Below are 15,733 nucleotides of genomic sequence, written 5' to 3' on the forward strand. Positions count from 1 at the left end.
ATGATATTTATACAAAGGATTATTTCATTCTTCTTTTTTATTTAAATCATTAATTGTACAAAGTTGTATTCGAAACTACCATTTTGCAATTCGAGATCATATATATCTCGATCAGTGATGGAAATTTCACAAATAATAAACGTTTTTATCATTTCCGAATTTTTTAATTTAAAAGTAGCATTTTTATTTATTACGCTGTGCAATTCTTTTGTTATTTAAAAGCATATAAAAACATAGAAATTATGCAGAAGGTTCAATAGAGATCGTGCAAATACAATATTTAAATTAGATGAAAGAACCATAAAGTTATGAAGCGTTCGATCCGTGTGATTTAACCTTTCAGAGATGATAATCCTGCCCTCATAATTTCATCAACCAGGAGGAGATTACTGGCAATAATCGTGCTATAAATAAAAGTTAATACGTATTTGAAAAAAGATATGATACTGTCAAATTTCAATCTAAACAAGATTTTATAAATATATTTACCATGAATTAATAATTTGTTTCTTCACATTGTAATTATCATAAATACCAGCATCCGTGGGTTTCAATGCTTCACCTGAAGAAATATCTAATCCTACCGCTTCACCTAATGTAGACCTTTCTTCTAATAACTTAACAATTGTATCCTGTGCATCAAATCCACTATTTACAGCTAGATAGATAAAAAAATAAATATTAAGACATATGAAACAAAATAATTTTTGAAAGACAATTACTAGTTTGAAATATCGTATTTACCAAGAGTTTTTGGAATGACGAGTAAAGCTTCTGCATAAGCTTGTACACCCAAGCGTTGTTTTCCTTTCACTTTTTCTTTATACTGATGGAGTACTTGACTAGCAGCTACTTCGAAAGCACCAGCACCAGGAATAACCGCGCGATCATCAATAGCATTTTTAATAGCTCTTAGACCATCTCTTACAGCGTCTTTCAATTGCTCTAAAGTGTATTTATTTGGGCCCTACAAATTATCAAGTTGATTGAAGTTATTGAAAATTAAAAAAGATCACATAAATTTAGGAAATTAAATTTATTATCCTACCTTTAGCAGGATTGTTACGGAATTTGGTTTCTTGCATTCTTCAATAAATGTATATTTTGTCTCTCCCTATAAAAAAGATAAAAGAGTATGTTTTTCATTTTATGTAAAATGTAATGATCTAGATATTGCATTACTTAAAAATTACTTACCAATACATGTTCGTATACAAGTCCAGCCCATCCTAAGTGTTCTTCTGTTAAGTCATCAAAGGAATTCATAGCTATTCCACCACAGGCCAGTGCTAAACGTTCCATATTTCTACGTTTTGCTCTGCGCAAAGCCAAAATATTTTCCCGAGCAAGCATATCCAAGGATGGTGGGTCAATGCCTTTCTGATTTATGACGACGAACGACTTGTCCGTTCCGTCACATAATTTCTTTTTTAGTTCGATTATTTTTCTTACCCGATTATCGATGAATTCACGTTCTGCAGCTACCAATTTCTCGCGCTCTTCAGCAGTTTTGTAAAAGAACCCACTATTCACCTTCATAATAAATACAATTTCATTACTTAAAGGAGGGAAATATTTATATTTTACAGAAATGATTGATTCTTTTCCTAAATTATTCCATTTACCTCACTCTTTTCATATTCCAAACTAACATTGCATGTTAGTATGTAAGCATTCTCTACTCTCTTAGGCATATCTGGATGTCTAGATCCATGGTCAGTTACAATACCACGAACTAAGTTAGTATCTGCTGCAGTTCTATGCTGCATTTCCATTAATTCAACCATATGGAGATCAATTTCTTGATCTTTCTGTCTAATAGTCAAAATTGCATCCACACAGACTTCTGTTAGTTTGTCAGCTACAGTAGGGTGAACTTTAGTTCTAAGTGATGTTCTAGCAATGTTCATTAGATTTTCCTTTGTGGGCTCAATCAGAATCTTCAAGGAGTCTAATACTTCCAAAGTTTTCACTCTAGCTAGTTCAAAACCTTCTGTGAGCATTCTAGGATGAAGACCCTCGGATATATAAATATCAGCTTGTTTTAGAAGCTCTCCAATGACTAATACTGTGCTAGTTGTGCCATCCCCGGTAATATCGTCTTGAGCAGTGGATGCTCTAGCAATCAGAGATGCTGTTGGATGTTGAATTTGCATTTCATGCAATAATACATTTCCATCTTTTGTGATTTTAATATCACCTGCTCCAGACACCAACCTGGAAAAATTTTGTATTATTGAATTTCAAAAATTGATTTGGTGATCAATTGTATATATAAAGAATTGAGTTATTAATTTCCATAATTGAGTTTCCAGATTGTTATTTCTCTGGTAAGATAACAAAATAGTATAAGTCAGAATTATTAGCTTTGCAGAAAAGTAGATATAATATTCAAAATGCAATGTAAAATTAGGTATTAGATTTTGGATATACTATTAGCAGCTTAGTTAGAAGAACGGGAAAGAAGTGAAATTGATTTATGCTATTAGAACCATAAGCAAAAACAGTAATATAGAGAATGTAGAAAATATTAGATCATTCTGTCGATTATAGTTTGATTTATACTCCTTTCCTTGTACATCAGAGATTTCACGGACATATCGATCTTACCTAATAAGGATAATATACTTAACTGCAATGTTTTAATGTAACAAGCAAACAGTAGTGGAAAGTATGAAATATAAAATTATTTTCTTAATTTTATATCTCATAATTTTAATACTTCACTTTAATTTATTAAATAAATGATAAATTGTTAAATCAACACGTGAGAATAAGTATACATACATCTTCATGGTGCCTTTCGGCCCAAGATTCGTTCTCATCACATCTTGAATTCCTTTTGCGGCCGATATATTGACAGCCAAAGCCTGAGCAGCTCTAGCAAACTCAGCTTTGGGATTTAACAAACTAATCGCTGCCATTTCACTAGATAATAATCAAAATTCGCGAAATAATAAACGTGTCGTCTCAGCATGCAAGCTTCTATCAATGGCTTCAACTGTCTGAATAATACAGTACGTCAAGTAGCCGATGTTCAGATTCAACAATATAGGGATTTTCATTTCATAACTTCCGAAAAAAATATAAATCTTTTCTATAAATTTTTTAATTCTCTTTGAAAATTGCAAGTTCATTTAAAAATCGATTAAAAAATGCTCAAAGCTATTAAATTTAAGAATATGTCTAATTCATTGATATTAGATACCGTTCTTTATTTAATGTTAAGTTGGTCTAGAACAATCTAAGAATGACTCAAAAATTTACTTAAATTCATATATTTACATAAGGATTTTCCTTTTTTTCAAGCAATTGTCTTTTTTAAATGTTTAGTTCTATTTTAAAGTTTTATTTCATTGTTGGAATGATATTTTTGAATGATTTTTTGAAGATTGTTTTAGTTATAGCATGTGACGTTTTTGGCAATCATTTTGATATGAAAAGATTACATCACAGGCGAAAATACCATGATGAGATAAAAAAGTAACTTTAAATAAAATTGTACAATATTTTCATATTTTTAACATAACTGTTATAAACATAAAAGATGTTTAAAATAAACGTTATATGTGTAAAGTCATGTAAGACTGTTAATACAATAGGAATATTATTATGTGAGTTTTTTTCTTGTTCCAATATTTGTATTTATCTAGAATGTTATTGTATTATATTATTATAATATTTATTTATAGTATTCATTGATTTTTATCAATATATAATATGAATTATTATTATTAAAGATAGATCATATACATCAGATTTTGCATTTGTCCCAAAATGTGGACCTGTGGAAGACAGAGATTTGTTGATGTTAAAGGGTTTTATCAATAGTCACAGTAATATGTGCATATTAACAGGAGCAGGAGTATCTACAGAAAGTGGTATTCCTGATTATAGATCCGAAGGCGTTGGCCTTTATGCAAGAAGCAATCGCAGACCAGTTCTTTACAAAGACTTTTGTAACAGCGCTGAGATTAGAAGGCGATATTGGGCTCGAAATTATATAGGTTGGCCTAGGTTGTAATTTTTCTTGATTAGAACTACAATTATAAAATGATATGCAAAAGTTTGTAATAATTCTAAAATATTCATTTCATAGATTTTCTTCTGTTAAAGCAAATAGTGTGCATGAAATACTAAAAAAATTAGAGGATCATAACAAAATAAGATGTATCGTTACACAAAATGTTGACAACTTGCACACAAAAGCAGGCAGCAAAAAAGTGATAGAGTTACATGGGACAGCATTTAAAGTAATGTGTCTCAACTGTAATGAAAGAATATGTAGATATCAATTGCAAGAAATTTTAGATAGAATGAATCCAAACATGACAGGGACTAGTGAAATGATAAGACCCGATGGAGATGTGGATATATCGCAAGTAAATGTTATAAATAATTTAAGAAGTTCAGGGATAACCTAAGAAATTTTGATTTAAATGATTCATTTTAATTCAGGAGCAAGTAGAAAGATTTAAAATTCCACCATGTGAAAATTGTGGTGGTGTTCTTAAGCCAGACATGATCTTCTTTGGGGACAATGTCCCACGTCAAATTGTAGAAAGTGTCAGATATAATGTTGAGCATTCAGATTCTCTACTAATTTTGGGTACAACACTTACTACGTTTTCTGGCTATCGAATCGCGCTGCAAGCTAGCCATGCTAAAAAGCCAATAGCTATAGTGAATATTGGAAAAACCAGAGCGGATGATCTCGCGGAAATCAAAGTGGAAGGTAGATGTGGCGATATTTTATCGAGAATTTACTCAATGATTGATCAACATGAGGAATGTATGGAATGTTAATTAATAGACTGCGGATTTTTATGCATTTTTAAAAAATTTAAAATTACAAAAACGCACATAATGTGCAAAAATATACAAAATAATTAAAGTATAATATGTATTATTTTTATTATTTATAAAAATACTAATTTGCATAAAAATTCGCAATTCATTGATTAAGTAGAAGTAATGTAAATAGTTCTTTTCATATTGTTTTACATCTTGGCTGTGATTACTTTAGATTAATCTATGTATAATGTACAAATAAAACATCTCTTTCCAACAAAAAATTTTTTTTACAATACTTTATATAATATTCTACTTCCTTTATAGGAGGTTTGATTCTAGTATTGTTGAGATTTTAGAAATGAAGATATTTGTCTTCATCAAAGGAATATAATTATTTTTTGTCTTAAGTCTTGTTCGTCTTTACCATCTATCCATCTAAGTTGTTGTTACTTCCGTATCTAGTAGATAGCAGCACACGATTTGTCCATAAACAAAGATAGCAATAGCGTGCGACAAATACGGATATGTACATATACTCGATACGGACAAGGGAGCACAATAGATGTGACTAATAGTGTACACATAGATGTGTATATAAGTATAGCAATAACGATTAGTTCCACCTTTTCACCGCTACGTGGTGTTAGTGTTTCAGCGTTCACAAAAAAGCTAACTAAAGGGATTAATTTGTGAACTTTTGTGATTGTGTCTTCCGAATTAAACAACTTTCTTATTAAATTTCTTTTAACATTTATAAATGTTCATAAATGTTTCCTTTATACATGTGTAAATATTTACAGATTTTATTCAACGAATCGAAGCATTAGCTGAAAGAGTATATATTTACATATCGATGTATCTACTAGATTGCGACGCTTTATGATTAGTATATCAGTTACAGGTGGGATTATTACATTTTGTAATTAACAAAATGTCGTTAGCAAGGTTAGTTTTTGATAATTATTCTATAATTATTTTCTTATTACGTGTAGAATACCGAATTATATAATTTTTGTATTATACGATGCAATATAATATAGAATTTTCTGAGTCATGTATTTCAGCGTATTTTGATACAACCTGATTTGTTTGTTAAACAAAGCAAATGACGCAACTGTATCTGAATTTGTGTGATTATTATAGTAATTTCGCTGTTTGCAAATGTTTTTTATATTTTTAAGTGTATTACTTATATTTATTTGTATTTTAATTCATAAGAATATTTATAAAGTGTTTCTGTTATAGCTTATTACCTACACCATCTCAGGTCGTGTGGGATAGAGAAGATGAAGCAAGGGAACAAAAATTACGACAGAGACCTGTATCTGCTCTTGTCAAAGCTGTTGTTACTGCTCCACCATATGGCCAACGTAAAGGATTTGTACCAAGAAATCCAGAAGTAAGTGATTTTATAACCAAGTATAATCCTCTATTTATCTATAATAAATATAGTGTATTTGTATATAATAATATGATATGCAATGATACCCAGTGTTGGATGTGTACAAAAAATGAATGTTTTTGTATTTTTTATTTCGAATTGTTTATATAAGTCTCTAAAGATTCATATTAACTTTGCAGGATTTTGGAGATGGTGGAGCATTCCCAGAGATTCATGTAGCCCAATATCCACTTGGGATGGGAATGAAGGGAAAAGAAACCACTAGTAATGCTTTAGCAGTACAGCTTGATGCTCAAGGAAAAGTGAAATATGATGTTGTTGCTAGACAAGGCCACTCTAAGGATAAGGTAATTTAATGTACATCGATAACACTATTTAATTGCGTAAACATTTGCATTTGGTTTATTTTTGCTTATATTATGTTCTCTTATAGATCGTGTACAGCAAACTGAGTGACTTATTACCTTCAGAAATTACAAGTGAGGAAGATCCTAGTTTGCAACGTCCACCCAATGAAGAAATTGATGAACTCACAGAAAAAACTAAGAAGGCTTTAGAGAAAATAACAAGATCAAAGATAGCTGCAGCAATGCCAGTAAGATGCGCGGAGAAACAAGCTCCTGCACAATACATTCGATATACACCTTCCCAACAAGGACAATCATTTAATTCTGGGGCTAAACAAAGGGTTATTAGAATGGTGGAGGCTCAGATAGATCCTTTAGAACCACCAAAATTCAAGTGAGTTTCAACATTATGAATTTGCTTGGGACTAAGCACCAAATAAATTATATTTTAATATAAGTTATGTTAACTATGTTGTGAATAATATAGTATCCTTTAATTGTAGAATTAATAAAAAAATACCGCGAGGTCCTCCATCACCGCCAGCGCCAGTGATGCACTCGCCTACGCGGAAAGTAACAGTGAAAGAACAGAAGGAGTGGAAAATACCGCCCTGTATTAGTAACTGGAAAAATGCGAAAGTAAATAGTTTTTTTTAGTTCGTAATTGATTGATATTTTACTAACGAAGATTTTTTCAGGGATACACGATCCCGCTCGATAAACGACTAGCTGCAGACGGTCGTGGGTTGCAACAGGTTCACATAAATGAGAACTTTGCTAAGCTGGCTGAGGCTCTTTATATAGCAGATAGGAAAGCTCGAGAGGCGGTAGAAATGCGAGCACAGCTTGAGAAGAAACTTGCCCAGAAGGAAAAAGAGAAAAAAGAGGACCATCTGAGACAACTAGCGCAGAAAGCTAGGGAAGAACGTGCTGGTTTAAAATCAGCAGCAATGGGTTCGTATATGCATTCTGTGCACTTACATAATCATACAAAATCATTTATAATCTTGACTACTTTTAAGTATTTAGAATACATTTAATATCGTGTTATATCGTAATATAGTGTTTAATAGTGTCGTGTTTTTTGATATTACATAGAAAAATCGGAGGAGTCGCGGGAAAGAGATCAACTCAGGCAAGAACGACACAAGGACCGTGCTCGAGAGCGGAATTTGGCGCGTGCTGCACCTGATAAGCGTTCTAGATTGCAACGTGAACGAGAACGCGACATCAGTGAACAGATTGCACTCGGTTTACCAGCAAAGAGTATTCCTAATACCGGAGAAGCACAGTTTGACCAAAGATTGTTCAACACTAGCAAAGGAATGGATAGTGGTTACGGGCATGATGACGAATATAATGTTTATGACAAGCCCTGGAAAGATTCTAACTCTATCGGCTCTCATATATACCGTCCTAGTAAAAATATTGATAAAGATACTTACGGAGATGATTTGGAAAAGCTTGTTAAAACGAACAGGTATTTGTTTGATTATTTTAATATAATTATATCAATGTATTGTGTTTCGATTAATTAACTTGACAAGAATTTTTAAAGATGTTTAAGAAGTTATAGAGAAGAAAAAAGTTTTTGGAATAAGTGTTCTTATATCAACATGTTTCTATTGTAATTTTAGATTTGTTCCGGATAAGGAATTCAGCGGAACTGATAGATCAACGACACGCTCAGGACCAGTACAGTTCGAGAAGGATGAGGAAGATCCTTTTGGTTTGGATCAGTTCTTGAAGCAAGCCAAGCGTGCGAGCAGTTCTACTACCACAACAACAAAACGCAAAGACGAGCGGGAACAACGGAGAGACGATCGCGACAAACGAAGGAAACATTAACTTTCTTTGTTGTTTATCTGTTCTTATTATTTTAGAACAATTTTCCTTTTTTTAATGTTATATAAGTTAGTTCTAGATTCAAGTAAATGAAGCTTAAAATTAGTCGTTTCGATCACTTTGATAATCTAATCAGTGATCGGTTTTACAAATACGACACAGATACAAAACATTCAAACAAGTATAAAATAAATGCCTTACAATTTTTAAGAACGGTATTCATTTTTAATTATTCACACTATGCTGCGAAAGAAGTAAACTTTTACAAAAAAATGAAAGGATGTATACAAACTGATTGAAATTGCTAAATATATCGATTACTTAGTATAATAAACAACAAGAAATGTTATATTCTATTTTCTCCCCGATGGTTATTTATGTTATGTTTCATTTTATAAGAGTAAAGTTGGTTAAAGTTACGTCTCAGACTCATAGTTCTTTATTAACACAATGTGCATACAGCGTTCGTTAGATTAACAAAGGAGGCGATACTTTCGCACGGGGAGCGATTGTTATTTCTAAATTAATAACGTAGTTACTTACTTTCTCATCAAATATTTTTTTTTCATCAAATGCGTTTATCGACACCGTTTTTTTTCGCATGTCGTCATTTTTCGAAGATCGCGTCAAATTGGATTAAATCTAGTCACCGTAAATTCGCGAATAATTCATGGTAATGATGTTACGCAATGTTGTATTGCTTTGATGTTGCATGATCATTGTTTACTACTTATTCTCGTCATCTCCAAACTGCTTTTTTTCTTTCTTTATTTTCTGTATCTAAGTAAATCATCCTAACGAAACTTTATACTGTCATAGTGTCTACTTTGGTACCCACTAGTTTTATTAAGAGCCAGGCTGAAATTTATATCTTTCGCTTATTATATAAATATAATGTATATGTATGAGATCGTGCAAGAAAACTTCCATATAATCCAGTTGAATTGCTTAAAGATGTCATAAGATGTAGGATGACTGCACATAAGGGACAGAATTTGAAAAAGAGTATGACTACAAACAATCAAAAAATCTAATGTTCTCCTCGTTTCCGTCCAAAAAACGGATGTTGATGGCCGTCTTCGTCGTTTCTAAATAAAAATGACTACGCATACGATTTATAGGAATCAATCATTTATAGGGTCATTCGTGAGAGCGTTTATGATGGTTATTTCATCTTTCTTTTTTACTTTTTCATGAATTTTCTTGTAGATACGGCGACTTAGAAGATGGTCTTTTTAATCAGTCTTTTCTTTTTTTTTTCATTCGTAAGAAGTTTATCACAGAAGAATTTCCGTATATTGATCATCTTTCTTTTCATTTTTTAAATTTCGGGAATCTAAACGAGCATTTGTTTCATCGTTCACGCAAATTGACGCGATCCTTTGTTATATTAGACTGACCTCACACTTTTTATTGTAAACCACATCCTTAAGAACTACATCAAGGTTTTTCTGACAAAGTTTTATGGAATTATTTTCTCTCTCTCTCTTTCGCTCTCTCCCTCGCAAACATTACAGCGTAACCGGAGAACTCTCCTGATGAGAAAGACTAGAATTAATAACGCTGAAGACTACGGACTTGTTACGGATCCATGGGAGCCTATGTACAATTAGGATGAACACTTTGCCAACTATTCTTAGTTACGTTCGAGTTCTCTCGGTTTTTGTTTCCTTCAGCTGTAAACGACGCATATATACTTGGCGGAAGAGATATAGCGAGGTTATAAATTTAATTATTAATTAGCGACATCGATTGATGTAATTGCGTCCAACGTTGTACGCATTTTATAGAAGTACCTCGAATCTCAGGCCATGAAAGTCATTAATATATTACGGATTTTTATGTTTTATATTTTTATGAACACAATTATAGAAATGGAATCTAAGCAAAGATTTGTTTCACTCGAGTACTTTACTTTAGATATTTTGTATATTTTTGCATGTTACATCCATTTTGTACATTCCTTCATTTTCAGAATTTCCATAAATACATAAAAATTCGTAGTTTAGTCATTAGTGATGTATAAAATTTTTTTATATATGCATTATGTGAAAAATAGCAAACTGCATATGTTTAGAATCTACCTTTCAAATTTTATGCTATACACAATTTTTCATAAATGTTCTATAAAAGGAGAACAGTTCCATATTATTCTATGATATATTGAATGAGGCTTTTAATTCCTTCTCTTTCTCCATATGTCTCAAATTATTGTTTAGTCTCTTGAAACATATAAATTTAAACACATCGCCGATTTTATAATCTCGCTATATCTTTTCCTATAACAATACACGTCTTTGTAAGACCTATATTCTCATCTCGACAACGTGAATAGCTATATTTTATAATTAGTTAGAACCTATGCGATCATTACAGCCTCTTTCTCTGTTTACTTTGGAGAACAATAGACATTTAGATTGAGAAACTTGTGATAGCAGTCAGAGTTTATGTATAGTGTAAGAGTATTCAAACACTTGTAGATGCCTTTTATGGTCATATTACATCTGTATATGAAATATTTTGAAATTTTATTGGTGCTGTAATGAGACCAGACTATCACGATTATATTGAGCAAATGTGAAACAAATACATAATACATACATATGTTAAAGTTTTCTATGGTAAATGTTCAAATACTCTCACAAATCACTATAAGAGATAAAATGTAGCAAAACTTTTAGTCCTTAGTAAATCTATTACTTTTAATCTGAAATATGTGAGTGTATCTCCTTATGAAATTGTATGCTCAGAAAAATAAGCTGCTTCTCTAAAGAAGATCTATTTCTGTGACAGCTGAAGGATTCAAATTACACGATTAAGGAAATATAATTTGGAAACAGACGTTAAAGTGCTTATCGATCAGAAGTGCAAAAAGTGTTAGAATCACTTGAATCTCAAGGTTATTATTAAAGAGAACTACGAAAATAAATTTCAAAGTTTATACAAAAACTGGTAATGTGTGCGTACATTACATCATGACGTTAATTACAATGAAACTCCCAAAGTTCGAAACGTATTATAATAATGTACAGTGTATCAAATTTCACTGATTAATCACTTCGAATCGAAATTAATCGGACAATCCATTTTTTTAATTGCTATTAATTGGTATTGTGATCGCTGGTAATATATATATGTACAAGTTATTTTACTTTTCCAAATGTAATTCTGCAGCCCTCCAAAAAGGTTGTCTATCTCTTTAATAATTGATAAGATTATTAGTCAGTTTCTCATCTCTTGATGATAAGTTGTGGCAGTTGTTACATAAGGCATACAAGTTGTCCTCTTCCATTCACTGATCCTTATAGCATTCGTTTAAGATGACGCTGAGAGTTAGCTACACGTGCTACGAGACGAGAAACCAACTAATTTGGTTAATTGAATTTTCTCATTAGTACGCTGTTTCGGAGAAAAAAACTGCTCGATTCTGAACACACAAGCAGAACTACGATTTGCAGAAGATTATGAGAATGTACCTCAACAACGAAAAAACGCTTCTCTGTAACTTTTTCTTCTTCTTCCTTTTTTTAAAAATGTTAATACTTACAAAGATTGCTACGATCCAAACGATTTATTACTTTTTTTTTCATTGATGAGATATTAAAAATTTGTTAGACATCGACATGCACCTAATATCAAGAAGGGGATTGCTTATCGGTTTCCTTAGGCTACGGTTCATGTTTTTTGTTACAGAATTATCATCATCATCATTGTAATCATACAATTGCCGTTATATATCTATCATATACCTATTATGTACAACTGTTCAAGTATAGCTACGTCGATACTTGCAAAAAAACACGATATTACACTAGAGCCATTCTCTTCCCATAAACCGATCATATCTTTTTTTTTTCGAGGTGATAAGATTTTTTTTGTTGAATCACGTGACTTTTAGTTGAAAAACCGGTTTATGGGGTCTATGCGATCAACGGAACGATTATCTACATGCGTTGAGAGGACCGCATCGCTCTCCATTGGAAATTATTATAAATATCATAAGAAAAAGTGAATCGACGTGTTATTTTTTTTTTCATTTTTGGATGAATAAATACTATACATGCGCTCCTATAGAGACTACTTCAACGCGCCATCTTGCCAAATTTGTTTCCTTTGTCTCGAGTGATCGCGATTGGATCCTGCCCAATCCAATAAATTTACATCGCCTATTCAATTGTCTCTTCTTATTCTCTTCTTTTTACTTTTTCTTTTTTCATCTTCATTGTGTCACTTCCCAAAGTGCATTTTCAGATCCCAATTAGTTATGGGATAACTTGTCTTCTCTCCTTTATCTTCAAGATGCATTGGCCTCTTTAATCACGCATAATGTTGGCGTCCATTTTGTTTCCTTAAAAGCCGAGGGGAAGTGAAAGAGTTCACGCGCTCCATCTGACAAAGAGACTGACTGCACGATATTTGAATCATCCATTTGATTCACATTTTGGCAATATAAAACATATAGGACATGCTGTTCAAACTTTCACAAGGAAATGAGGCTCGAATATTCGGCATCCTCCATATTGTCAACATAATCCATAAATAATATTATAACTATAATAGCGTTATAATGGAAGCTATAACATTATATACAGGTTTGTGTGTATTATGTATATGAGGGATACATAATTTCGAAGAACATTTTCTCACGGAAGTTTGAATAGTATATACTACGTGTTTAATATATTACTATATAGGACGTGTCCCCTTGTGGAACTTCCACTTTGGCCTGTTATCTCTTAGGTAGCACCGGAAGGATATATTACACTTCCGTGGTGCGACTGTACGGGCCGGATTCCTCCGATTGTGAAAGTTTTCGTTCCCGTTTGGCGAATAGACCCCCTAAAAAAGATGGCTGCTGAGCCAGTCCCTTAGCACCACCAGGGATCGTAGCCCCTGGATGTATAGGATGAACTTGTCCAGGATGTTTAATGCCTTGGCTCATTGAGCTGGCAGATGTAGATTGAAAAGAAATCGACATACCGCTATCGAGTGAGCCCACGCTTCCACGTCGCTGTGGTTTTTCACCAGCAACTGTGAAAAGTAAAGATACAAAAGACATTAAAATTTCAAATATTATTTTTCATCAAAAAATATTGTTTGCCTTTTTAAAATTATAAAAACTAGAATACGACAGATACATTAGCAGAATTACATAAATAATTTAATTAATATAACATGTATGTAAATGTGTTAGTACAGAAAATGTAAAATATAGAATAATTCTATTTACATTGTTCATGTATGTCCAGAAGGGAATTACTAAGGGCAGAACGTTTTAATTGGGTATCTATGTCGGTAGTTTCCGATCTTTCGGAGTAGGGCCCCGGGCAAGGACATATCTCGACATCTGCCACTCCAGAGTCTCTATTTTCAGCGCCGCCCCTCGCACTTCTGCTGCTCTTCTGTCGTTCTAGTTCCGTCTCAATCCGTAAGGTTTCCATCTCGTCCATTTCGCTGATGGATTCCCTGAGATCCTCCACAAACTTGCACCTGTCGTGCGCGTTCCTCGCGTTAAACGTAACCAACACCTTTCCATCCACGCGCTGGGAGAGTCTAATTCCATACGGATAATCTGAAAAATAAAAATCTTAGTTAGAATAAAAACTAGTTATGCCTTAATGTTTAGATAATAAAAACTAATAATTCTTAATTACAACAAACGTAAAGAAAGTACATTTCTTCTCACCAATTCAGTCTTTAATTTATAGGTTAATGAAAAGAGATGTTAAAATATTTTCCAACTGTAAAGAGTCAAAACAATTTGAACGTGAAACTCACGAGGAACTTCAAACAGCGTGGCTACCATTCCGCACAGTGGAAAGCTTTGTCTGAACGTATAAGTAACGCTGTTCTTTTTCTTGCTCAGGATCTTTGTTACAACGAGGAGATCGTTGAAGAGAAATACTTCTCGTTGATGTACACCTGGTCTCTCTTTTTTGTGGATGTCTGGGATCTCATACAGTCTACAATAGCAAACTAATCTTCTATGAGGCAAGGCCATGTTAGGTTTCTTGCCTACTATTGTTGCTTGGACCTTCATCACTTGAGAAACATGATCTGAGCCAGGTTTGAATTCGTTTTCCTTTACTCTTTCATAAATTCCAACCAATATATCTCTGTCAATATCTCCACAATCGTCTATGCCTCTGAGGTTTTTGACAAAGTCATCCAGCCTCATTCTGCGTTCTGGTTTCAGGTTTGGTGTGTGCAGATCAGTGTTCAGCATGATTATTGCGAACGCTAATACAAAGACAGTGTCTGCTGAGCGTAGCCTGGATACTACATCGGGATTGCAGTGGCAATAACGTTGGCTGAACACCTCCATTAGTCGTTCTATTTTTTGAGCTTCACCTGGCATCCGGAAGTATGCTTGAAACTTTCTCAAAGCGACGTCTACCTGCATTCCTGATAGGTCCAGCTCGTGGGAGAAGCATCTGAAAGATACAAAAATGTTTTACTTCATTACTTTTTTATACTTTTATTCATGTTCTTCTGCGAATATACGTATAATTATTTATTTGTGGTTCTGACACTATAATAGGGGCTAAGGTTGCAAATCAAACCTTGGATTTTATGTCCACCTGTGGATATATATTGCGTTTTGTTTTAAATACATTTTGTTTAACTATATTCTATGTACAAATAGAAAAGTTACATATGGTAATTACTATTTCAATAAATTGAGAAACGAAAAAGGAAAATTGTAATATGAATATAAATTTTCACTTTAATATATATGAGATATATTTTGTATTAAAATTTTCTTTGCACAGCACCAAAGATTTAAATCTTTATTAATTAAATTCCCATCTATTCATATTTTTGTCAGTTTCATTGATGATGATTCCATATACATTATCATGTATCTGGTACATGTTAAACTTGACTTCTGACTGATTTTCGACCTTGCTATTCGGTGACCACACACTCTTAATCATTCTAAACTCAATATTTATTCTAAAGTATTTTGTTCGCTCACACGTGTTCCTTTTTCTGTTTGCCGTGTGGTCCAGTTGCGGTGGCTCATGTTACACGTTTGTCACACTAACTGAGGCTAAAGAGGGTCCATTAGAATTCAAATTTAGTTTTGTTTCATGATGGACCTCCCACTGTATCTTACAACTTTTAAAATAGCACTTTCATAGACTTACAAATCAAGACTTTGGGAATAACATTAGTTAATATCTCTATTCGATATTATTTTAATTGTTTAACTTAGTATTCTAATAAAAGAAATATTTTTCATATTTTCCTTAAGTCTTATATCAATATCTTGAACGTTGATAATTGTACAATAACCGCGAGTAATGTTATATGCTACCAATCCTCCTTGACCTAAATTTTT

The 15,733-nt window shown here is 32.7% G+C and overlaps 4 protein-coding genes across 9 annotated transcripts in view; 2 read left to right on the forward strand and 2 right to left on the reverse strand.

Annotated features, from left to right (window-relative positions):
* Positions 1-19: 19 nt before the first annotated feature.
* CCT6 (chaperonin containing TCP1 subunit 6) lies at positions 20-3,021 on the reverse strand. Its single transcript, XM_069128789.1, has 7 exons — positions 2,788-3,021; positions 1,626-2,217; positions 1,198-1,533; positions 1,049-1,114; positions 745-967; positions 490-658; positions 20-404 (listed from the first exon to the last, which is right to left on the reverse strand). The coding sequence occupies exons 1-7, from the start codon at positions 2,922-2,924 to the stop codon at positions 332-334; spliced, it is 1,596 nt and encodes a 531-aa protein (XP_068984890.1). The 5' UTR covers positions 2,925-3,021; the 3' UTR covers positions 20-331.
* A 246-nt stretch (positions 3,022-3,267) lies between these two features.
* LOC138187711 (NAD-dependent protein deacylase Sirt4) lies at positions 3,268-5,064 on the forward strand. Of its 2 annotated transcripts, none has more exons than XM_069128790.1 (4): positions 3,268-3,614; positions 3,741-4,017; positions 4,100-4,382; positions 4,459-5,064. In XM_069128790.1, the coding sequence occupies exons 1-4, from the start codon at positions 3,548-3,550 to the stop codon at positions 4,804-4,806; spliced, it is 975 nt and encodes a 324-aa protein (XP_068984891.1). In that variant the 5' UTR covers positions 3,268-3,547; the 3' UTR covers positions 4,807-5,064. The 2 variants fall into 2 exon arrangements, with proteins under 2 accessions (XP_068984891.1, XP_068984893.1); XM_069128792.1 differs by having other exon boundaries at positions 3,272-3,614; positions 3,745-4,017.
* A 514-nt stretch (positions 5,065-5,578) lies between these two features.
* Positions 5,579-9,029, forward strand: Bx42 (Puff-specific protein Bx42). The gene is made up of 8 exons (XM_069128347.1): positions 5,579-5,739; positions 6,040-6,193; positions 6,376-6,543; positions 6,630-6,937; positions 7,047-7,182; positions 7,242-7,497; positions 7,642-8,023; positions 8,181-9,029. The coding sequence occupies exons 1-8, from the start codon at positions 5,726-5,728 to the stop codon at positions 8,389-8,391; spliced, it is 1,629 nt and encodes a 542-aa protein (XP_068984448.1). The 5' UTR covers positions 5,579-5,725; the 3' UTR covers positions 8,392-9,029.
* A 1,611-nt stretch (positions 9,030-10,640) lies between these two features.
* Positions 10,641-15,733, reverse strand: part of siz (Brefeldin-resistant Arf-GEF family protein schizo) — a 144,975-nt gene continuing 139,882 nt past the window's right edge. For 4 of the 5 annotated variants that reach the window (XM_069128959.1, XM_069128958.1, XM_069128957.1 and 1 more), the window contains 3 exons: positions 14,167-14,822; positions 13,619-13,960; positions 10,641-13,419 (listed from right to left, as the gene is read on the reverse strand). In XM_069128959.1, coding sequence (XP_068985060.1) covers positions 13,148-13,419; positions 13,619-13,960; positions 14,167-14,822 — 1,270 coding nt within the window. In that variant the 3' untranslated portion in view covers positions 10,641-13,147. The remainder of the gene's footprint in view (positions 13,420-13,618; positions 13,961-14,166; positions 14,823-15,733) is intronic. The other variant, XM_069128960.1, reaches the window with a different exon arrangement.

The sequence above is a fragment of the Bombus flavifrons genome, chromosome 15 (genome assembly GCF_040668555.2).
Source record: "Bombus flavifrons isolate JBK064 chromosome 15, iyBomFlav1_principal, whole genome shotgun sequence".
NCBI lineage: Eukaryota > Metazoa > Arthropoda > Insecta > Hymenoptera > Apidae > Bombus > Bombus flavifrons.